Genomic DNA, 25,949 nt, shown 5'->3' with positions numbered 1-25,949 from the left:
CATGTCTCAAAAATCGAAGGATCTTTTGCTCTTTTCAGCTTGTAGGCCTTCACCAGGACAAGGTTTAAGCAATGCAAAGCACAATGCATGTAAATAGCAGAATACTGCGTTCATATCTCCGCTTGGATGCTTTTTGGTAGACCGGACATGCTAATATCTCCATCAAAGCCAATTCCAAGTAACTTCTTCTATAATGGCGTAGATTTGAAAAGTAATGTCTTTTCAAATCTCTAAGCAGTGTCGAATAGTCTACTTTGCAAGATCTACGCCATTAAAGCCATTTGCAGTATTGAAACGCAAAAAACCTTTCCTCTATTTGATTATCGCCATAAAAACGGAAGACAAGAGTTTGCTGTTCTTTTGAAGTTACATCACTCATCTCATTAGCCAGTATCAAAACACGTCCCAATTTTTACTCTATTCAGAATTGGGTCCCAAATGACATTGCCTATACTACTGACAATATCAAATTGCACTAGAGGAGATGCATATTTCACACTCTTAGCGAATGATTCAAAATGCTACCACAATTTTTATTTCTGCAATCCGTCATCAATTGCAACAAGCAGCTGAATACCCCTTCATTTTGAACACTTTTTGGGAGGAAATCCTTTTTTTTCGCGAAGACCTGGCAGGGCTAGTTCATGAAAAACACAAAATAGAATAGTAAGGAAGATCTTTCTTAACATTTTACGATTTTTAATCTTTTCCTCGTGACATTTCAAATTCAATTGCTGGTCAATTGGAATGCTTCGTCCTTCTTGTGCCTTGATAAACACCATAGACTTTTGTACTACAGTCACGAGATAATTTCTTTCATCTAGATACTTGAAGTCAGCGAGAGGATATTTAAGGTTAGTAAATTGCTACGAAACTAACCATCCAAGCGTCTGATGGGAGCCTTTACTAGTTGCATATTCGGCAAAAAAGAAGCAGTGTTTGTAAAATGAATCTTTTTTGAAGGGCTGAACTAGCCATGATTACCTTTGGAGCCATATACTTCAAAAACTACGATTTTTTGACACTATGCCCTCAACATTCTGGTGAACTATTTTTGAGAATTCTAAGTCATTTTCTGGTTTCCAGTTCCTTCACATTAAGTTCAAATTTTAAGCATCAGTAATCTGGTCATGGTTACAAAGGGAATCTACACTAATGTCAAACAAGGTTCACATATTTTTGAACTAAGGTCTTTAAATATTTTTCAAAGATTGAAACATAAAATTTAAGATCTTTCAATCCAATGACCAATGGGTGTTTTGTGTGGCTCTGTTCAACATTATCAACATTAGTCAACATTAGTCGTGTTTTTTTTTCAGAACGACCACAGGCCTTCCTGCTAAGATCTATACCCTTTCTGCTAATTTGACAGTTTCTTAACACAGGATTGAACAAAGGATTTTAACAAAGATTGAAACATAAAATATAAGATTTTTCAATCCAATGACCAATGGGTTTTTTGTGTGGCTCTGTTCAACGTCAGTCAACAATAGTCGTGTTTTTGTTCAGAACGACCACAGGCCTTCCTGCTAAGACCTATACCCTTTCTACTAATTTGACAGTTTCTTAACACAAGAGCTCTGACGCCTTTTTCTTCATACCATGAAAAAAACATCTTAATTCATATTCTTACATTTTATTGAAATTTAGATGTATTTCATAACCTTGTTTTCCATAATAGGTTTTTAATTCTTGGAACTTTCACGGCTGCGTAATTGTTAGCCATGTTTCATATTTTATTTAGTTCTTACGCTAATTCCTATTTAGGAGAAAGGACTTGATTCAAAAAATGGGAAAACGAACCACGGTCTCAGAAGATAGGGGACAGAAAAGAGAACTATAGTTGTCTAACGCCACTTTATAACTAAAAAAAAGTTTTAAGAATTTCAACTTCTCGAATGTATGCTACGGTTAGGATTTACAAGTAAACAATTCTATTAGAATCGAAGTCAAATAAGGTATTTAAACTGTTGCGTAAGTTTTTATGCTGGTCAACCCAGTTGACAATAATTGTAGATCTATACCCTATAGAAAAATTGACCGGGACAATTAGTGTAAATGCAATGCTATTAAGGGGCTAATGTGTTTCATTCTCAACGGTCAATGTTTTTCGGGCATTTCAAAACGTGAAAAAAGGGAAAAAGTGCATAAAGCTACAATAGAAAAGGCTATTCATTAATAATCCCACGGACTGTAGTGGTTTTGCCAGGAATGAGATTAGCCGATTACCTTCTACCCTTGCCTCAACAACTGGAACAGTAGGAGTCAAAGCACAGTTTTTATCAGCGAAATGCAATGTTTTTGGAAGAAAAAAAAAGAGATGGGAGACAATTTCATTTCACCATTAAGATACCTGTCAGTATATATTCCTCTTTCTTTTAAATGCCACTGAGTCACGTCGATTCAAATACTAGCAACAAAGCCTTCGCAACTTTCAACCTGATCAAACGTAATCACAATAGGTATGAAATAAGAGTTTCCAGAGACTCGAGCAAAGGGATGAGACGACCAAAGGAATGACCATCCACGGCTAAAGATGTGAGGGAGATCTTAAAAGTGTAGGATCTAGGCCTAGGCAGATATATAAAAGATCTGTAAAGGGGAGCAAATTTATTGCTGTTCAGCACTTCCAATATGTTATTAAAGTATGTAACAAAAACAAGGGGACTGCTGAGATCAATATATCAAACTCTTAAAAAAGGTTCTTTGAGAACTTCAGGGGGGAGGGGAGGTGCCCTGGGCCCCTCTTCTAAATACGCCACTGGTAAAGGGCAATAATATCCTACACGTAATAATAGTCTACCTATATTGGCCCATAAATAAAAGTGTGAAATAACGTATAACATGTAGAAAACATGCTAGAGGAGTAAACAGTGCGGAAAATGCGAGTCAACACAAACTTATTAAACACGGCAAAATTGAAGTAACAATAAACCACCCACATCTTCGACATTTTCTGAACATACGTTGAGATGATAACTTTGCAAGCAAAGAGAAACTTCAAGGGTAGTAATTTTTATACAATCCTAATAAAGGGATTAATGCCAGATTTGCCTCTCACACAATCGGACTATTTGTCTTGGCTTTTTCTACAATTAGCCATGGCTTGATGCCCACAACTATTTGCTTTTAATTACTATTCGGGAGTAAGTAAACTGCGGGAGTAAGCACTGCATTACTTTCATGTAGGTTGTAAAAATAAAGAAAGATAGGACAAAATGCAAGTGGGAATTTTACAAACCTGGTAATGTTCTGAGGGGTTTTGATACACAGATAGAAGAATCTGACTGGCCCTCTGGTTTTCATTCTGTACAAGCTTGTGAAGTGAAATTACGGCCTTTGTCCTGACATTAATAGAACTATCTACCTGAAAATAAAGGAAAGTGCTTTAAAATCAGAAAGAAACACATATAAACAACGTTTAATATGACATTCTTAAAATGAGTAAGTACAATGTTTGAACTAGTTTTAGTCTCATAGTCGATGATATAAGAATGAACAGAATCCTTTTATTTATATATTTGATGTTTTTATTTATACATCTAGAGCCGATTGGCCTGGTTGCAGATGGTACAAGCACTGGCATCTACTCCTCTTACAATTTGATCGAGCGGCTTGGCCCTCAACCGTCTGTCAAATCACAGAGCCTGGGAGAGCTGAAGAGCCTGTGTTCCAATGCAAGTTTAGGTATAAGAAGGTAATCACAGGAGAGAAAAACCTTGAAAGCTTCATAAACCTCTCCTAGAATACCGACTATTTACAAAAGTTATAAAAAAAACTGTGGAATCCAGAGATGCGTTGCCATCACGATCAAGGAGCGATGACTGAAATTGTTGGGCCATGTCTTACGGAAGCCAACAGAGTACTTGCCTCATTTACATATTAACCTGAATATATCTCATTTGATTGGAAATTGAAAGTTCTAGTTTACTTTTTTTTAAAGTGGGTCAAAAGTGATTGGAGGGTAGACAGTCCCTCGGCCTTTTCCCCCAAATTTATCAGATAAAAATGTTGAGATATATATTTTGTTTGAAAATTATTCAGGTCCAATAACAGAAATTTCGGTGTCGGCACAGCTCCCAGAGCCCGAGATCAGGTGTTGTAAGTTATGTCCTGGGGTAATACATGGTTCTCATGGAAGGGATGCTCGTATAAACCTGAGAGAGGGTTCATTTTATTGAAAACTAAAAGTTGTAGTTAACTTTTTAAGAGTCAAAAATTACCGGAGGGCAAGTAGCCTCCCCCTCACCCTTTTTTCCCCAACTACGTCCGATAAAAATTTTGAGGTAGCCATTTTGTTAAAAATAGTTCATATAAAAAACTCATAAGATCATATCATATAAAAGATCATAAGATCATATAAAAAACTCAGGGGTCGACACAACCCCCCAGGACCCAGGGGCAGGCATTGTAAGTTATGCCCTGGGGGCAAATGTGGTTCTTATGAAAACGATGCTCATATAGACTTCAGAGAGGGCTCATTTGGTTGGAAACTTAAAGTTCTAATTCATTTTTTGTTCGGAGTCAAAGGAGATCGGAGGTTAGCTAACCCTCTCTCCCACGCCCTTTATTCCCTAAATGCATTAGACAAAAATTTTAAGGTAGCCATTTTGTTAAAATGGTTTAAAGGTCACATAACAAAAACTCCAGGGTAAAAAAAGTCCCAGAGCGCGGGGGTAGCGTTGTGAGTTATAACCTAGGGACATATAAGGTTCTTATTGAAGGGATATTCGTATAAACTTAACAAAAGGGCTCATTTGATTGGAAAGTGAAAGTTCTAGTTCACTTTTTCCGAGTCAAAAGTGATTGGAGGGCAACAGCCCCCCACTACTCCTTTTTTCCTAAAATGCATCAGATAAAAATTTTGAGATACACATTTTTTGAAAATAGTTCAAGGGTCAGATAAAAAAAAAACTCCGGTGTCGACAAAGCCCCCCAGGGCCTGGGGGTAATCGTTCTAAGCTACGCCCTGGGGGCATAATTATATGGTTCATATGGAAGGTATACTCGTATAAGCTTCAGAGCTCTTTTGAATGGAAATTGAAAGTTCTATTTCACATTTTCAGAGTCAAAAGTGATTAGAGGGCAACTAGCACCCCCACTACTCTTTTTTCCTCAAATTTACCATATAAAGATTTTGAGATAGACGTTTAGTTAAAATAGTTCAAAGGTCTGATAAAAAACTCCAGCGTCGACAAAGCCCCCCAGGGCCTGGGGGCAGGCGTTGTAAGCTATGTCCCTGGGGCATATATGGTTTTCATGGAAGGTATACTCGAATAAATTTCAGAGAGGCCTCATCTAATTCGAAATTAAAAGTTCTAGTTCACTTTTTAAGAGTAAAAAGTGATCGAAGGGCAGCAAGCCCCCCAAGCCCTTTTTTCCCTAAATACATCCGATAAAAATTTTGTGGTAGCCATTTTGTTGAAAATAGTTCAAAGATTACATAAGAATAACTTCGGGTCAACGCAACCCCCCTGGGGTTAAGTTAAGCCCTGGGGGCAAATATGGTTCTTATAGAACGGATGCTCGTAAAAACTTCAGAGAGGGCTCATTTGATTGGAAATTAAACGTTCTAGTTTACTTTTTCATAGTCAAAAGAGATCGAAAGGGAACTAGCCCACCCCCACACCCTTTTCCCCAAATGTACCAGGCAAAAATTTTGAGATAGCCATTTAGTTAAAAATAGCACAAAGGTCAGATAACAATATTTCATGTTTTGACAAAACATGGGCATGTGTTTGACAAACTGGGGGCATGTAAAGTTTTTATGGAAGGGACGCTCGCATAAACTTCAGAGAGGGCTCATTTGATTGGAAATTTAAACTTCGAGTTCACTTTTTAAAAGTCAAAAATGATCGGAGGTCAGCTAATCTCCCCCGCCCTTTCTCCCCAAGAGCATCAGATAAAAATTTTGAGACAGAAATGTTGTTCAAAAATAGTTCAACTCAGATTTAAAAAAAAACTCCATTGTTGACACAGCCCCCGGGGCCCGGGATAGGAGTTGTAAGGAGTCCTGGGGGTATATATGGTTCTTATGGAAGGGATGCTCGTATAAACTTCAGAGAGGGCTCATTTGATTGGAAATATGAACCTTATATGCCCCCAGGGCATAACTTAAAACGCCTGCCTCCAGGCACTGGGAGGTTTGCCAACAGGAAATTTTGTTATCTGACCTTTGCACTATATTTAACGAAATGGCTATCTCAGAATTCTCTATCTCAAATGATAAGGATAGAGATAAGGTTTTTATGAAAGGGATGCTGCTATTATGAAGGGATATAAACTTCAAGGAGATTCATTTGATTGAAAATTGAAAGTTCTAGCTCACTTTTTAGAGTCAAAAGTAATCGGAGGGCAGATGGTCCCCCCGCCCTTTTTCCCAAAATTTATCAAATAAAAATTTTGAGATAGACATTTCGTTTAAAAATAATTCAAGTCCGATTAAAGAAAATCCGGTGTCGAGACAGCCCCCAGAGCCCAGGGACAGGCGTTGTAAGTTATGCGCATATATGGTTCTTATGGAAGGGATGCTTCTATAAACTTGAGAAAAGACCCATTTGATTGAAAATTGAAAGTAGTAGTTACCTTTTAAGACTCAAAAGGGGTCAAAGGGCAGCTAGCCTTTCCCCCTCCACGCTCTTTTCCCTTAACTACATCAGACATAAATATTAAGATAGCCATTTGGTTAAAAAGAGTTTAAGGGTCAGATGACAAAACTTCATGTTTCGACAAAATCCCTCAGGGCCCGGGGGTAGGAGTTGTAAGTTATACCCTGGGGGTATATATGGTTCTTCTTTAAGGGATGCTCGCATAAAATTCAGAGAGGGCTCATTTGTTTAGAAATTGAAAGTTCTTGTTCACTTTTTAAGAGTCAAAAGAGATCGAAAGGCAACTAACCACTGCCCCCCCCCTACGCCCTTTCTGCTCTAAGGAATAAGATAATAATTTTGAGATGGTAATTTTGTTAAAAATAGTTAGAAGGTTAGATAACAAAAACCTTGGTGTCGACCAAACCCCCCAGGGCCTGGGGTAGGTGTTTTGGGTTATGCCCTGGGGCATATATAGTTCATATGGAAAGGATGCTCGTATATACTTCAGAGAGTGCTCATTTGATTGGAAATTGAAAGTTCTAGTTTACTTTTTAAGAGTCAAAAGTAATCGGAGGGTAAACGGCACCCCAGCGCTACGCCCTTTCGTCCCCAAATGTATTAGATAATAATTTTGAGATAGCTCTTTTGTTAAAAATATTTAAAAGATCAGATAAAAATAGCTCTAGTGTCAACACGACCCTTCAGGGCCCGTGGTCAGTCGTTGTAAATTACGCCCTGGGGGCATATATGGTTCCAATGGAAGTGAAGCTCGTATAAACTTCAGAGGGCTTATTTGATAGGAAACTGAAACTTATAGTTCGCTTTTTTAGAGTCAAAAGAGATCTAAGGGCAACTATCCTCCCCACGCCCTTTTCCCCCCAAACCTATCCGATAAAAGATTTGAGATAGCCATTTATTAGAAAAGTGTTGAAACATCAGATAACAAAAACTCCGGTGTCGACACCCCCCTTAGGGCCCAGGGGCAGGCGTTGTAAGTTACGCCATCGGGACATATATGGTTCTTATGGAAGGGATGTTCGTATAAAGTTCAGAAAGGGCCCATTAGATTGTTAATTGAAAGTTCTAATTCACTTTTTAAGAGCCAAGTGATCGGTGGGCACTTAGCCTCCTCCCCCACGCCTTTTTTCCCAAAATGAATCAAATAAAATTTTGAGATAGCTATTTTGTCAAAAATAGTTCATAGATCAGATAACAAAAAATCAGGTGTAGACACAACCCTCCAGGGCCACTTGGCTGGCTTTGTATTTTATACCCTGGGGGCAGATATTGTTTTTGTGGAAAAGATGCGTGCATAAACTTTAGATAGGGCTCATTTGATTGGAAATCAAAAGTCCTAGTTCAATTTTTGTTATCTTGAAAGTGAAAGCTCTGGTTCACTTTTAAAGAGTCAAAATAGATCGGAGAGTAACTATTCTCTCCCAAAATCCATCCCACAACAAGAGCTAAGAGCTAGTATGGCACTGCCCTTTTTCCCAAAATTTATCAGATAAAATTTTGAGATAGGTATTTCGTTTGAAAATAATTCAAGTCCGATTACAGAAAACCCGGTGTCGAGACAGCCCCCAGAGCCCAGGGACAGGCGTTGTAAGTTATGCCCTGGGGTCATATATGGTTCTTATGAAAGGGATGCTTTTATAAACTTGAGAAAAGGCCTATTTGATTAAAAACTGAAAGTAGTAGTTAACTTTTTAAGACTCAAAAGGGGTCAAAGGGCAGCTAGCCTTTCCCCCTCCACGCTCTTTTCCCTTAACTACATCAGACAAAAATATTGAGATAGCTATTTGGTTAAAAAGAGTTTAAGGGTCAGATGACAAAGCTTCATGTTTCGACAAAATCCCCCGGGGCCCGGGGGTAAGAGTTGTAAGTTATACCCTGGGGGTATATATAGTTGTTCTTTAAAGGATGCTCGCATAAAATTCAAAGAGGGCTCATTTGTTTAGAACTTGAAAGTTCTTGTTCACTTTTTAAGAGACAAAAGAGATCGGAAGGCAACTAACCACTCCCCCCTCCTACGCCCTTTTCTGCCCTAAGGCATAAGATAAGAATTTTGAGATGGTAATTTTGTTAAAAATAGTCAGAAGGTTAGATAACAAAAACCCTGGAGTCGACAAAACCCCCCAGGGCCTGGGGTAGGCGTTTTAGGTTATGCCCTGGGGCATATATAGTTCATAGGGATGGGATGCTCGTAAATACTTCAGAGAGTGCTCATTTGATTGGAAATTGAAAGTTCTAGTTCACTTTTTAAGAGTCAAAAGTAATCGGAGGGTAGACGGCACCCCAGCGCTACGCCCTTTTGTCCCCAAATGTATTAGATAATAATTTTGAGATAGCTCTTTTGTTAAAAATATTTAAAAGATCAGATAAAAATAGCTCTAGTGTCAACACGACCCTTCAGGGCCCGTGGTCAGTCGTTGTAAATTACGTCCTGGGGGCATATATGGTTCCAATGGAAGTGAAGCTCGTATAAACTTCAGAGGGCTTATTTGATAGGAAACTGAAACTTATAGTTCGCTTTTTTAGAGTCAAAAGAGATCTAAGGGCAACTATCCTCCCCATGCCCTTTTCCCCCCAAACCTATCCGATAAAAGATTTGAGATAGCCATTTATTAGAAAAGTGTTGAAACATCAGATAACAAAAACTCCGGTGTCGACACCCCCCTTAGGGCCCAGGGGCAGGCGTTGTAAGTTACGCCATCGGGACATATATGGTTCTATGGAAGGGATGTTCGTATAAAGTTCAGAAAGGGCCCATTAGATTGTTAATTGAAAGTTCTAATTCACTTTTTAAGAGCCAAGTGATCGGTGGGCACTTAGCCTCCTCCCCCACGCCTTTTTTCCCAAAATGCATCAAATAAAATTTTGAGATAGCTATTTTGTCAAAAATAGTTCATAGATCAGATAACAAAAAATCAGGTGTAGATACAACCCTCCAGGGCCACTTGGCTGGCTTTGTATTTTATACCCTGGGGGCAGATATTGTTTTTGTGGAAAAGATGCGTGCATAAACTTTAGATAGGGCTCATTTGATTGGAAATCAAAAGTCCTAGTTCAATTTTTGTTATCTTGAAAGTGAAAGCTCTGGTTCACTTTTAAAGAGTCAAAATAGATCGGAGAGTAACTATTCTCTCCCCAAGTCCATCCCATAACAAGAGCTAAGAGCTAGTATGGCACTGCCCTTTTTCCCAAAATTTATCAGATAAAATTTTGAGATAAGTATTTCGTTTGAAAATAATTAAAGTCCGATTACAGAAAACCCGGTGTCGAGACAGCCCCCAGAGCCCAGGGACAGGCGTTGTAAGTTATGCCCTGGGGTCATATATGGTTCTTATGGAAGGGATGCTTTTATAAACTTGAGAAAAGGCCTATTTGATTGAAAATTGAAAGTAGTAGTTAACTTTTTAAGACTCAAAAGGGGTCAAAGGGCAGCTAGCCTTTCCCCCTCCACGCTCTTTTCCCTTAACTACATCAGACAAAAATATTGAAATAGCTATTTGGTTAAAAAGAGTTTAAGGGTCAGATGACAAAGCTTCATGTTTCGACAAAATCCCCCAGGGCCCGGGGGTAAGAGTTGTAAGTTATACCCTGGGGGTATATATAGTTGTTCTTTAAAGGATGCTCGCATAAAATTCAAAGAGGGCTCATTTGTTTAGAACTTGAAAGTTCTTGTTCACTTTTTAAGAGTCAAAAGAGATCGGAAGGCAACTAACCACTCCCCCCTCCTACGCCCTTTTCTGCCCTAAGGCATAAGATAAGAATTTTGAGATGGTAATTTTGTTAAAAATAGTCAGAAGGTTAGATAACAAAAACCCTGGTGTCGACAAAACCCCCCAGGGCCTGGGGTAGGCGTTTTAGGTTATGCCCTGGGGCATATATAGTTCATATGGATGGGATGCTCGTAAATACTTCAGAGAGTGCTAATTTGATTGGAAATTGAAAGTTCTAGTTCACTTTTTAAGAGTCAAAAGTAATCGGAGGGTAGACGGCACCCCAACGCCAAGCCCTTTTGCCCCCAAATGCATTAGATAATAATTTTGAGATAGCTATTTTGTTAAAAATATTTAGAAGATCAGATAAAAATAGCTCTGGTGTCAACACGACCCTTAAGGGCCCATGGTCAGTCGTTTGTAAGTTACGCCCTGGGGGCATATATGGTTCCAATGGAAGTGAAGCTCGTATAAACTTCATAGGGCTTATTTGATAGGAGACTGAAATTTATAGTACACTTTTTAAGAGTCAAAAGAGATCTAAGGGCAACTATCCTCCCCATGCCATTTTTCCCCCAGACTCATCCGATAAAGAATTTGAGATAGTCACTTATTAGAAAAGTGTTGAAACATCAGACAACAAAAACTCCGGTGTTGACACCCCCTCAGGGCCCAGGGGCAGGCGTTGTAAGTTACGCCCTGGGGGCATATATGGTTCTTGTGGAAGGGATGTTCGTATAAACTTCAGAAAGAGCCCATTACATTACGAATTGAAAGTTCTAATTCACTTTTTAAGAGCCAAGTGATCGGTGGGCACTTAGCCTCCTCCCCCACGCCTTTTTTCCCAAAATACATCAAATAAAATTTTGAGACAGCCATTTTGTCAAAAATAGTTCACAGGTCAGATAACAAAAAATCAGATGCCGACACAATCCTTCAGGGCCCTTATGGAAAAGATTCTTATGGAAAAGTTGCGCGTATAAACTTTAGATACGGCTCATTTGATTGGAATCAAAAGTTATAGTTCAGTTTTTGTTACCTTGAAAGTGAAAGTTCTTGTTCACTTTTTAAGAGTCAAAATAGATCGGAGAGTAACTATTCTCTCCCCAAACCCATCCCATAACACGAGCTAAGAGCTCATTTGGCACTTGTGATGAGAGATCGGATCCGGTCCGGTTATGTCAATCACGCATCTAGAACTGGTGCGTATTCTCGAACTCGCCAAAGCGCTAGAAATCACCCCAAAACCCCAAAGAGATCGGATCTGGTCCGGTTATGTCAATCACGTATCTAGAATTTGTATTTATTCTTCCCATCAAGTTTCATCCCGATCTCTCCACTCTAAGCATTTTCCAAGATTTCCAGTGTCCAAGATTTCCTTTTCCCCCTCCACCCCCAAGGTCCCCGGATCCGATCCAAATTGAAAAATGGAACATACGAGACATGATATCTTTCTATATATCAAGTTTCATTAAGATCCGATCACCCATTCGTGAGATAAACATACCTCAATTTTCACGATTTCCCCTCAATCCAGCCCCCCCCCCCAGATTGTCTAATCGAGGAAACGAATGTTATCAAATCAATTCCTGCATATTCCTGACACGCATACCAATTTTCATCGTCCTAGCAAGTCCAGAAACACCGAACTCGCCAAAGCATTGGAAATCCCCCCGCAAACTCCCCCAAAGAGAGCAGATACGGTCCGGTTATGTCAATCACGTATCTAGGACTTGTGCTTATTCTTCCCACAAAGTTTCATCCCGATCTCACCACTCTAAGCGTTTCCCAAGATTTCCGGTTTCCCACTCCAACTCCCCCAAATGGCATTGAATCCGGTCGGGAATGACGGAGCTGGTTTTAGACTTTTACAGTGAGAGAAGGAGGCGATACCCAAACTTTTGTTTGCAGTGATTTTTGTTCGTTTTAAGCTTGATTTGCATATTCAATTTAAGTTTCACTCGTTTCAAGATTTATTTATCCATTTACATTATTATCTATTGCATGTTTGTTTACATTGATTGTTCATTTAAATTCTGTTCGTTAAGGGTTTCATTTATACTTTCATAGTGAATTTTTTTCTTATTTTTTTCGTTCGTTTGTTGTATGTTTTTTGCTTCCGATTGTTTATTTCATTTCTGTTCGTTTTGGGTTTCATTTATTCTTTAATAGTAATTTCTTATCGTTTTGAGTTTGAATTTTAACAGGTATTTGTATCTGCTGATCTTAAGTTTAAAATGGCCTTTACAATTCTTTGTAAAACTTCTTTTTCGGAGAGTTTTTTTTAATTAATCCACAAATAACTTGATAGAAAATTTAGAATTGTCATATCCTTACAACTACATTGTAAGGATATTACAACTATCCTTACAATTGTCATATCCTTAAAAATACAACATCAATAGGACGAGAAGGGAGTAAAATCTTATTATTAGTAATATCGAAGTAATTTTACAAAATGGCGGGGCATTATAAACAATGCACAAAGTAAAAGAGTTTGAAAAGCCTGTGATTGAAAGTATAACAGAAATAAAAGATACAAATTTTTAATATGAAGTAGGACAAAAAAAACTTACTTGACCTTCAATAACAGGAATTAGCACTGGCATAATGCCAGGGTGTCCAAGATTGCCAAGTGCAGTTAATGCAACAAATTTATCCATTCTTGGTGAATCCTTTCTAAGTGTATGTGACAACAAGGGTATGAACTGCGCCACAATCAGAGGGTCAGACGGAGAACAAAAGGGACCATAAAGAGTAGTTGGAAATCGGGCTTTTGCCTCTGTCTGATTAACGCAAGCCATTCTTAAAAGAGTGCTAGTTGACAGCAATGAGGAATAGAAAAGTGCACGCTCAGTTTTGGTTGATAGTGTCCGGCTCATTCTCTAAAAAAAAAAACCAATCTATTAGAATGTTGACTTTCTACTAAAGACACTCTTCTTTGGTCGTCAGTTTTTAGAAAATCTGTTTAAAAGATTAGATTCCAAAAATGTTATGGTAAATAGAATACTTGATGAGAAACCCGAAAAAAATCATTTATTAATGAGAATGATTTTCATAAATTTCATTGGTTTTTCTTGACAGTAAATGAGGAATTTTACTTTCCAGTGATCTTGTTTAGGTTTAATAGGTCATGTACTCAGGTGCACCGATTGATTCCATATTAAATGGCTGAAGAGGTGTGGCAGTCTTTAGCAATAACAGACCAGGCGCTTTTTAAACAACTTCAAAGGGCAGAACAGACGTTGTGTGTTTTAAGCTAAGGATATTTGTATTCCAAGGGTTCTAGGCGTCTACACCCGGTGTTAACCCTCCGGAAAATCCCCCCCAGTAACCCCCGCGGAAAATATCCCACCCCCGCGGAAAAAATCCCCCTGAAGAAAATACCCTGCCCCCGAAAAATACCCTCCCATCGGAAGATATCCCCTGTGAAACATACCCCCGATAAACACCCCTCCCCCTCGGAAAATTCAATCCCGTGGAAAATAAGGCTTTCCAAGTTCGAGAATTTTATTTGAGTTTTATTTTTTTCATTTTCCGTAGGGGGAAGGAATTCTAGCACTTGTGTATTATACGTCACACACTCGAGTTTGCACTGTGTAAAACTCGAGAACAAACCGATTTCTTCGTTAGTTTCTTTCAGCTTAGCGCGAGACAAGACAAAAACAAGTGACAGAATAAATGGGAAACATATAATTTGGGCTATATATTTGAACATAAGGGGAGAGGGGGTAACCTTGAAGTCACAAAACAATTCTTAATTTATAATATGCAGAATGATTGTACCTAACACAATTTGCACGCAGAACCCGCTACACTTCAGCCCCCCTCTAATGTGCAAATATATAGCCCAAATTTGTTTCTAAAGCAACGAAGAAACTAACGAAGAGACCAGTTTGTCCTCGAGTTTTACACATCATAAAATGGAGTGAGTGGCGTATAATACACAAGTACCGGAATTTTTCATGAAGAAAGAGCCGGATTTCCCGGTATTAATTAAAAACGATCAGAAATTAATTAAAAAAAAGTTTTTCAACTGAAGGTAAGGAGCAACATCAAAACTTAAAACGAACATAAATTATTATGTATATGAAAGGGGTTGCCTCCTCCTCAAGACCTCGCTCTTTACGCTAAAGTGTTTTATATAGAGTTTTAAAACAAAGCTCATTGTTCTAATTAAACGACCATTGTGTTTGAGGAATCGCTTTTACAGAGTTAGGACAAGAAGTCAAAACTTTAGCGTAAAGAGCAAGGTCTTGTGGATTAGAAACTCCTTTCATATACATAATAATTTCTGTTCGTCAAAGTCTGGATGTCGCTCCTTACTTTCTGTTGAAAAACTTTTTTTGATTTAATTTCTTATCGTTTTTAAATAATACCGGGAAATCCAGCTCTCTCTCCATGAAAAATTCCGGTACTTGTGTATTACTCCTCCACTCATTCAAGTTTACGCTGTGTAAAACTCGAGAACAAACTGGTTTCTTCACTAGTTTCTTCGTTCATTTCGAAATAGATTTGGGCTACATATATAGTATAGCGGGTCTGTGTGCAAAATGTGTTAGGTACAATCGTTCTGCATATTATGAATTAAGAATTGTTTTCTTAATTCAAACTGCCTCCCCCCCCCCTTATGTACAAATATATAGTCCAAATTATATATTTCCCATCTATTTTGTCACTTGCCTTTGTCTTGTCTCGCACTAAGCTGAAAGAAACTAATGAAGATAACGGTTTGTTCTTGAGATACATGCGCTGTAAACTTGAGTGAGTGGCATACAACACTCATTTACCAAAACTTTTCCCCCTACGGAAAAAAAAAAACAAAACTCAAATATAATTATCAAATTTGTAAAAGCTTATTATCCACGAGGGGGGCTTATTTTTTGAGGAGGGAGGGCTACTTTGGAGGGTATTTTCGAGGAGGGTGGGGGGTGTAAACGCTGGCTACCGTTTTCCAAGATACTAAATGGTTAAAAATTTTTGTAAAACGTAGTTTCATTTTGTGAAATTACCCTCAAAACTAGACATGGTTTCCAAATTATCAATAGCATGTCAGATATTACTGAGTGCTAGCCAGTTCATAGTTCTGAGCACTCAAAAGGGTGCTTGGCAAGTTTTTGTGCCTGAGTTACTTTATTATCTCTCAAATTTCATTTTGTTCATGCGAAACTTGCTGATTTGTAGTTGATTTCCAGTGGTGTGTTCTTTTTACTTTTTTTCCCGGCCAAAATATGACCCTCGGGGTCTAACAACTATTACCGTGTCAAAAGGCCGTTATCGTTTGGCATATAAGTTATTTAAATTCTTTACTTTCTTAAAGTTACGATAGCTACTATGGAGCCGCTTAAAATGACAGGGAAGTGTGCTTTTTCGCAACAAAACAATCAAACCGTTTTAACTGAGGGTAAAAAACAGAGGCGCCATTTAGGGGGGTCAGGGGTGGGCAAATGCCCACCCCAGATTTTCCAGGGGGCCCAAGATTCCACCACAAAGGGCCCTTTTCCGGCCATAATTATCCATTATGCCCAACATAATCCATTCTGTTCAAATGATTTGAACTAAGTGCATGCCTATTAGCCAAAGAGCGTAATTACCTGACGACCCTTGGGTAATTACGCTATTTGCTATTAATCATTGTAAACTTTGAAAGTAGGTTAGATTCATAATAAAAGTCGCAAGTTCCGTAAAATCCCCCATACCCACCCCAAGATTTGGCCCAAATGGTCTTCAGTCTGGTAAAAAAGATACATAATCGTTCTTTTTATCCGGTATATTCAAATCCAGGGTGGCAAATGTGGTCCAGCAGTCTCATTTGACCCGAGTATCGCTATTTTTACCAAAATCAGCCATAAAACGATAACGGAGCCGAAAATTTTTTCTAACTTTTACCACCAGTTTCAAATTTGAACCATTAGTAGGAATTCTTATGTTTTTTGCTAAATAAACACACATTTTCATACTCTTTTCATCAAGTACTTGATAGGATAGGAGTAAGGATAATTTCAGCCATATAGAGCACAAAACCCTGCACAAATTCTCAATTCGTATGAACAACAACAACTCTCCCCATCCAACCGAAATTCTTTAGTAAAATTAACAGATATTAAAATGAACAACCTAGAAACTACAGAAACAGTGGCTGGGCTACAACCTTAGATCTTCGAAAAGCCAAATCGTCATTTGAAATCAAAACAAAATACATTTTAAGCATTTTCTATTTTATAGTTACAGCGTTGAAAAATCCAAAATTGCCTAGACTTTCCGATATTGTTTGTGAATAGATTCGAAAATGCTCTAAGCTTGTATCGCTTTAAAGAACTTAGTTATATTCAAGGCTTTCAGAAAGTTTAAGAGGGGGAGGAGTTAGCACCACACGTATTTGTAAACCTTGATATAATATTGATTTTTTTTATGAAGCAGTTAAAGTTATTACAAACAAAGGATACTCTGCTCAAAATACAAATCGTTTCTCATGCAGCACAAACGACAACCTGGCATTTGGAATGTTAAGGAGGAAGTAGCCTAACTCCTGTGTGTGGTAATTTCCGTTCCTTTTAAGTTTAAATTGAATATTCTTTATAATTTTTCTTTGTTTTAGGATTCATTTTATTCAGTCACAGTAGTATCTGAATCTACATATTTTATGCGTTTATTCACCTTAATTTCTGTTTTGGGTTTAATGTATCAAACAGTTCGTGGTAACGAACTGTAGTAAGGAGCGATCCGGCTCAATAGTAACCAAAACTCTAAAAAATTGAATTTTGATATCAATAGCTACATCAAAAGAATCGCATTTTAATGCTGATTTTAAATATATAAGTTTCATCAAGTTTAGTCTTACCCATCAAAAGTTACGAGCCTGAGAAAATTTGCCTTATTTAGGAAAATAGGGGGAAACACCCCCTAAAAGTCGTAGGATCTTAACGAAAATGACACCATCAGATTCAGCGTATCAGAGAACCCTACTGTAGAAGTTTCAAGCTCCTATCTACAAAAATGTGGAATTTTGCATTTTTTGCCAGAAGACAAATCACGGGTGCGTGTTTATTTGTTTGTTTTTTTTTTTTTTTTTTTTTTCCCAGGGGTCATCGTATCGACCAAGTGGTCCTAGAATGTCGCAAGAGGGCTCATTCTAACGGAAATGAAAAGTTCTAGTGCCCTTTTTAAGTGACCAAAAAAATTGGAGGGCATCTAGGCCCCCTCCCACGCTCATTTTTTTCCCAAAGTCAACGGATCAAAATTTTGAGATAGCCATTTTGTTCAACACAGTCGAAAATCATAATAACTATGTATTTGGGGGTGACTTACTCCCCCACAGTTCCTGGGGGAGGGGCTGCAAGTTACAAACTTCAACCAGTTTTTACATATAATAATGGTTATTGGGAAGTGTACAGACGTTTTCAGGGGGATTTTTTTGGTTTTGGGGGTAGGGTTGAGGGAGGGGGCTATGTGGGAGGATCTTTCCTTGGAGGAATATGCCATGGGGGAAAAAATTCAATGAAAAGGGCGCAGGACGAATCTGGTCACGTTAGAAAAAAACGTCAAATTCAGAGCTTAATATACAACGCTGGGTGTTCGGAGCCTCTCTATTATGGAGTATAATTTGAAAATAACACAACTATACGAGCGATAAAACATATATACCACAACCATAACTCAACTACCGAAAGAACTGCTAAGAGATCACACGACTATAAAGCGAAAACAGGTGAAAACTAACGGGAAAATAAACGAACTAAGAGGTGGAAGGGGCCCAATGAAAAAATATAATCCTTTTTCAATTTTGAGCCTAACTTCCGCAAAGGAGTAATAATGTCAGAGGCCCCGAAATACCGAATTATTTTCTTTTCAAACAGTTCGTGGTAAAGAACTGTAGTAAGGGGCGACCCGGCTCAATAGTAAACGGAACTCTAAAAAACGGAATTTTGATGCTAAAAGATACATCAAAAGAATCGAATTTTCACGCTGATTCTAAATATATAAGTTCCAATTAATTTAGTCTTTGTCATCAAAAGTTACGAGCCTGAGAAAATTTGCCCTATTTTGGAAAAAAGGGGGAAACATCCCCTAAAAGTCATAGAATCTTAACGAAAATCACACTATCGCATTCGGCATATCAGAGAACTCTATAGCAAAAATTTCAAGCTCCTATCTAAAAAAATGTGGAATTTCATATTTTTTGCCAGAAGACAAATCACGGGTGCGTGTTTATTTGTTTGTTTGCTGTTGTTTTTTTCTTTTCCCCAGGGGTCATCGTATCGACCAGGTGGTCTTAGAGTGTCGCAAGAGGGCTCATTCTTACGGAAATGAAAAGTTCTAGTGCCCTTTTTAAGTGATAAAAAATTGGAGGGCAAATAGGCCCCCTCCCACGCTAATTTTTTTCCAAAAGTCAATAGATTAAAATTTTAAGATAGCCATTTTGTTCCGCATAGTCGAAAACTATAATAACTATGTCTTTGGGAATGACTTACTCCCCCACAATTCCTCGGGGAGGGGCTGCAAGTTACAAACTTTGACCAGTGTTTACATATAGTAATGGTTATTGGGAAGTGTACAGACGTTTTCATGGGGATTTTTTGGTTTGGGGAGTGGGGTTGATGGGAGAGGGCTTTGTGGGAGGATCTTTCCTTTGAGGAATATGTCATGGGGGAAGAAAAATTCAATGAAAAGGGCGCAGGATTTTCTAGCATTACTATAAAAAAAACAATGAAAAAATAAACATGAAAACGTTTTTTTCAAATGAAAGTAAGGAATAGCATTGAAATTTAAAACGAACAGAGATTATTACGCATATGAGGGGTTCTAAAAATACTTTAGCATAAAGAGCGAGGTATTTAGGAGGAGATAAATTCCTCGCTCTTTATGCTAAAATATTTTTAGTAATTTCAACTATTTATTCTACGGCCTTTTTGATTCAGGGGTCATTCTTAAAGAATTGGGACAAAACTTACGATTTAGTGTGAAGAGCGAGGTATTAACGAGGGTACAAACCCCCTCGTACACATAATAAAAATATAAGAATATAAAAGTTTGTTACGTAAGTTAATTCTTAAGTTACGTATATTTTTTACTAATAAAAACGTTCGTTGAAAAATAAAAGTTCTAGTAGCCTTTTTAAGTAACCAAAAAATTGGAGGGCAGCTAGGCCTCCTTCCCCACCCCTTATTTCTCAAAATCGTCTCATCAAAACTAACAGAAAGCCATTTAGCCAAAAAAAAATTAATATACTAATTTCATTTCAATAATTTATGTGCGGAGAGCCAAAATCAAACATGCATTAATTCAAAAACGTTCAGAAATTAAATAAAAAAAACTAGTTTTTTTAACTGAAAGTAAGGAGCGACATTAAAACTTAAAACGAACAGAAATTACTCCGTATATGAAATGGGTTGTCCCCTCCGCAGTCCCTCGCTCTTTACGCTAAAGTTTTTAATTGTCTTAAAAAGTAGAATTGTGGCAAAGAGTCAAACTTTAGCGTAAAGAGCGAGGGACTGCGGAGGGGACAACCCATTTCATATACGGAGTAATTTCTGTTCGTTTTAAGTTTTAATGTCGCTCCTTACTTTCAGTTAAAAAAATTAGTTTTTTTTATTTAATTTATCTAAAAAACAACATGTGTTCGTTTTAATCACAGCCTATATGGACACCAGTTGAACAAACATTTTTCTAAAGCAACACATAGCTATCATTGCGACATTGCGTCAATATTAGACACTCTTGTGTTTGGAAACTGGATTCCGAAGAAGCTGATTGTCTGTGGGAGCGGCACAGGTTAACGCCTAGTCTAAAGATGTGTGTTGAAATCCTTATACAGGCAAGATACGACTCCGCTCAACTGGTGTCTATATAGGCTGTGGTTTTAAGCTTCAATTACTATAAGATAGTATTTCGGCTCGTCCCCGGCTTTAATATGGGTCGTTGATTTCCACGAACAATTACTTTTTTCGGAAGCATTGCTTTAAATTAATTTCTATTAGAACCTGAAATTAATAAATTAACACAAGCTTAGTTTATTGTTGATTTGAAAGAAACTAATGATTTTAGAGCCAAATTAAGGGTAACTAGTCAGACTACGAAAAATAGGTAGTTTTAATTACCACGAGTTTCTGAAGAATTTCTCGACTTGGTGTGCGTAGAACTAATGGAAGGGTCGCTAATCCCTGAATTGCTCGGGTACCTGAAATATGGCCACCGTTTACGAGCTCCAAAATCAATGAAATAGCTGGATTAGAGCCACTGGCCATCAGCGCATCCATGAATAACTCGCTACGGCAATAAGATAAGTCATTACTATGAATTGGGGATTGCTAGAGCGAAATACTGATAAGGGGAGCACGACTGAAATATGCTACCATTAGATATCTATGGAGATATAAGATATTTCAGACTGCAAAAAATCAGCCAGTTAGAACACTAATTCTTTTATTTTGCATTGGTAAAACAATTTTCTCAAGTGTCCCTTGAATGATGGGCTTTTTATTATGTCCGTAAAAACTCCAAATAAGAACCCGGATGATGTTCTTCTATAGGGCTGTTAATATTGATTTTTTTTTTTCAAAGATTTATTCTAAATTCTGTTTTTTTTATATTTTACTACTGTCTGCACCAGAATTTAACAAAATTTGCCAAATTTCACTTGCAGATTATATTTATGAACTGGTTTATTAAGATTTATTCAAATTACTCAACAACTTATTCTAAATTTTGGCAGTTTGAGTATTTTGTGCTACTTTCAGCACCAGATATTTAACAAAACTTCGATATTGTATATTGTAAAAAACCAAAACTGAAGATACAGAATTGAATTACAAACTGTGTTTATCTATCTTTTTAAATTTTACCATAAAACAAAAGGCTGTTCCAGCAATAATCTAGAACTTTATTTTACTGTTATTTTCTTATTTTTTTTTTAATTTTTAGTTTTATTTTCCTTTGAAATTATAAAAAAGTGAGATAAGCACTTTCATTTTTGGCACAACGACAATAGGATCTAAAATTGAAATGAATGAAGCTTTTCTCATTCAACTCCAAAAAGGCAGTCTCACCATAAAATATGAGATTTACCATAATCATAAAAAAACAACAATAAATAGAAATAAGATTTGTTACAATTGTTTCTTTTTCTTTCTAGACATATGATAAGAGGGAAATGCAAAAAATTCAAAAACTATCCTTTAATCAAAATACTCTATCTCCGTTTTTATCTCAGCTTCCAATTTTAACATATAGTGTTCAGGTAAGATGAGCTACGGTTGCACATATTATTCAACGATTTTTATTCGGCTATGTAGATCTTTTTTTGACGTAAAAACTAAACTTGGAGGAATAGAAGTTGGTTTAGTTGTACGTTTCACTTTAATCACAAATATATGATTAAAATGGTTTAAAGGGTGAAGGGTTTTATCTTTTAGATACCGACAAATGACTGACACAATGTATTCATTGCAAAAACAAGACATGACATTCAAATTAAAAGAACTATTTGGAATCATGGAAGAAACCATATTTGATCCAATAAAACTGAACTGTACAAAGGATAGCAGACAAATTGTATGCAAGTACAATGTGAACTGTATGCAAATAGCGGACAAATTACGATCTGTAATTTAGCGTTGTAGTTGCAGTAGTAGCTGCAACCTATTAGAGGGAAAACCACGACCCATAGTCTTTGTCCAAAGTTCAAACATCTCAAATCGGATATCTTGTGAACATTATCAAATCAGTGAGTTTTTCAAGTGAATTGCTTTATCATTTCGAAACAATTCCAGCAATAATCTAGAATTTTATTTTACTGTCATTTTCTTAGTTTTCTTTTTAAATTTTTAGTTTTATTTTCCTTTGAAATTATGAAAAAGTGAAATAAGCCCTTTCATTTTTGGCACAACGACAATAGGATTTACAATTGAAATGAATGAAGCTTTTCTCATTCAACTCCAAAATGACAGTCTCACCATAAGTTATGAGATTTACTATAATCATAAAAAAAAACATAAAAATAATCATGAACATTATTATAGGCTTAGGATTATAGTGACTAAACTATGTGCAAAGTAATCTGTTGAATAATGTTGATAATGATATGATCAAGAAATATGGAATGGACTTTTTTCTGATATAAATGAAGTGAAGGATGCAAAAGCTAAACTTTGGGACATATGTGCCCCCAATAGGGACTGCCCGGTGAGAAAGGGTTCCAATGCTATTTTATGCATATAGCAGACAAATTACGATCTATAGTTCAGCATCACCATAGTTGCAGTGATGGCTGCAACCTATTAAAGAGAAAACCACGACCCATCCCATATTCTACTTTCAAAGTTCAAAGTGCAAACATCACAAATTGGATATCTTATGAACAATATTAAATCAGCGAGTTTTTCAAGTGAACTGATTTATCATTCCACAACAACTGGCTTGGGATTATAGTGACGTAAAATCTTGACCTATATTTGTCAATTAATTCAGTGACCTTCAATAATTACAGAATTTTTAAAATACTACAGAGTTAAAATCTATTATTGATTATATAACGGGAGAACTGGTTTATTCGCCAACACTGAACTATGTTGAAAGTAATCTATTGAATGGTGTTGATGATATGATTAGGAAATATAGGATGGACTTTTTTGCTGATATAAATGAAGTGAAGTATGCAAACGCTAAACTTTAAGAGATGTGTGCCCCCAATGAGGACTGCCCGATAAGAAAGGGTTCTAATGCTATTTCAAGAATTTTAGTAGCAGTATTTCACTCTTAATATTCAGAAATAGGAGTGACAACTCTGTGCCAACTTTTGTGACTAAGCTTCCCACCAAAGTATCATGCCTTCTGGCAGCTGCTTATTCATCGCTATTTGTCAAAATCAACCCGCTGCATAAGACTGTCGTTGGTATGTCTTCAGCCCTCGATGACTACCAGTTTGAATACCCAAAAGTCCCCCTGCCTGTTTCAACTGCTGACACCCATGCAACCACAGTTGTTTCGAATATACCCACTGACCTCTCTGATCCTCTGAAATGGAAAACAGTTATTGGTAAGGTTAACGGTAATAAATTAGTACGCAGAGCCAAACCCATAAAAGACAAACGGTAAATAACATTGAGAAATCAGTTATTGAGGATTGTTGTGCCTCTCTGAATGAAAAAAGGACTGGAACTGCTAATAAAGGGCTTTCTAAGAATTTTTTTGAAATAATACGACGTGTACCATCTGGAGTGGCCGCTGATATACTCTTTATTCAAAATGGCATAAAAAATGCAAAGAGACTTGGCTCATCTCTGTCTGTAAAACTCGAGTTCGAAGACTTATTCTCACTCAGCTTTTTTAAAAGAAGAAGTGAAGCTTGGCTGCGAATTCTTTCGGATCTACCAGTAGAAAGAACTACCAAATTAGTTTAGTCATTGCTCAAGGGGGGTTTTAGGTGAGACAGCCTATTTATCCAAACCCTTCGTTTGAAAATAATTTCACCTAATTAACCCCCTCCCCTCTCTGTCCTTCTCCTTGAACCCTATTTACGTAACTGATTTAAATTATGATCTTGAACAAATTGATAAATCATCTTGTTTTCACTCATGTAGATTTACTTCTAAAAACAGAAGTAAAACTTGACAGTCATATAGAAAAGTAGGCTAAACGTCATAGTGAATTTGATATTACCTTGAAATTGACTGAATTTATTTACTATCAATGTTCAGAAGCCACTACTGGTTAGTTATGTTGTTCAGATCTCCCTCAAAAATGTTTTAGTACATGTAAGCTTGATTTTACCTGGGCTCTGTAGAAAGAACACTCATTCCTCGTCTTTCGAAGGGTCGTTCTTCCCTTTCGTAATTCCTTCTTGTCGGGTTAGGCATTGAATTTGAGCCTTCCATATTGAATGATCTATCAGAATGTTCGTAATTACGTCGATTAGGGTTAACAGGTAATGGCTTGAAAGATTCCCAAGGTTCCCTTACTGCAGGATCCCGATAGTTTCCGGCTTGAGGGATATTCCTATTGGCTTCATTTCTGGTAAACTCTGTATCATCAACGCTTTGCGAATCGCTTATCGACTTCCTGATATCACGTCTAGTTCTCTGAGAGTTTTCCTCACCTTCTTCGTCTTTACTGAGCATTTTTCTGTAAGTTCTTCTGGCAATATCTGATTCAAAGGGACCTTCTCTTGGATAATCCGGCTCACGATACGCTCCGCTTTCTCTTTGTGGTACCTGCCTTCTTCTATATGGTAGACGATTGTCACTGGTTGGGGTTTGGCTCAGAGATGAGGGGATAGTATCGCGCATAGAAGAGACGAAGCGATCACTTACTCCAAAGCCTGTTCTTTCATCAGGCCTGTTATACTCTTTTCTTTCAAAACGCACGAAAGGATCTTTGATGTTACGAGCATCGCCATATATATCAGATGGCTCTCTTCCTAATGATGAAGGAAAACTGATGCCCGTTATTTCAGAAGCCAACTGCCCCAGTTCACTATAATCTAAAAGCCCTAAAGCCTCAGAAATAGCAGCTACTCTGTCGATTGCAGATCTGGCAGCAAGATCTTCTGCGGTTCGAATATCATGGGTAGTTTCTTGCAATAAGTTAGTGATCTGGCTACGAATTTGAGCAAATGTTAGGGTTCTTAATGATCTTTCAACATCATGCACATGAGGTGCTGTAAGCTTTGGCGCTCCAGGGGTTTCCGGGGCAAAGGCAAAATTAAGACTCCTTAATGGAACCATTGAACCAGTGTTCGGGAATGTTTCAGTGATTTGTCTTGTTGTTTGAAGGCGTAGCTTTTGGAGGGTGTGAGCTTCTAGTCGCTCAGTATCGACTGCATAAGGGTTACTTATGAATGCCCCATGATGAACCAATGATACTAAAGTAAACGAGTTCAAAGAACCACAAGCAATATATCTTCCAACTGAAGACCTCTGAAACAGAAAAAAAGTTTTTATTATGTATTTACGGACAAAGTAAGGCATATATGTAAATAATGAAAAAATTATGATAATATATAAAACTAAAAATTTTTAGTGCTGGATAAAAAAAGCAAATGTAAAAAAAAATTCCATAGATTTTTGGTTTCTCGTTTTACAAAGAGTACAAGCCCTTAGAGAGGGTTGGAGGCATAATTTTCCAGGTTGGAGCCTGAGGCTTAAAAACGAGGGAGAGAGAAAGAAAATGAAAGGAAGAGAGAGAGAGGGAGAGACAGGGGGGGGCTTTATTTGCATAAACAACTACAGCTCAACAACAATAATGTAAAAAAAAGTACGAAAAGCTCTGGTAGTGCCTTGTTCGAGCATGCACAGGCGCAAATTTTCGCTTTTGCCCAGTAAGGCTGTTTGTGTAGATTTCTGGTTTAAAATACCATGAGGAGCAGTGTGAGACAATAGCATGTTGCCAATACTAAGGATAAGGTCACCCAATCAGAATTCTAGATTCTGAAGTTCAGGAACTGTGAAAGTATTCTGATAGGAATTGGTTCTGCTATTCAGGATGGTCCTTCTTGTCCGTTTCGAGACTGACTGCAGATCTTGCATTAAATAGGCAATTTTTAATACTGCTGAGCCCCAAACAGCATAGGTGTTTTCGAGTATGGACGTGTACATAGCAGAGGTATGCCCGAAGCAGACTATGGATGTGGCACTCGAAG

At 37.5% G+C, this 25,949-nt stretch overlaps 1 protein-coding gene across 2 annotated transcripts in view; it reads right to left on the bottom strand.

Annotated features, from left to right (window-relative positions):
* The window catches only part of LOC136034754 (uncharacterized), a 109,566-nt gene that overhangs the window by 42,272 nt on the left and 41,345 nt on the right, over window positions 1-25,949 (bottom strand). For both annotated transcript variants that reach the window (XM_065716134.1, XM_065716135.1), the window contains exons 8-11: window positions 24,083-25,227; window positions 20,413-20,581; window positions 12,892-13,200; window positions 3,242-3,367 (exon numbers count right to left, since the gene is read on the bottom strand). In XM_065716134.1, coding sequence (XP_065572206.1) covers window positions 3,242-3,367; window positions 12,892-13,200; window positions 20,413-20,581; window positions 24,083-25,227 — 1,749 coding nt within the window. The remainder of the gene's footprint in view (window positions 1-3,241; window positions 3,368-12,891; window positions 13,201-20,412; window positions 20,582-24,082; window positions 25,228-25,949) is intronic.

The sequence above is a fragment of the Artemia franciscana genome, chromosome 13 (genome assembly GCF_032884065.1).
Source record: "Artemia franciscana chromosome 13, ASM3288406v1, whole genome shotgun sequence".
Classification (NCBI taxonomy): Eukaryota; Metazoa; Arthropoda; class Branchiopoda; order Anostraca; family Artemiidae; genus Artemia; species Artemia franciscana.
This window is presented reverse-complemented; position numbering and strand designations above follow the sequence as displayed.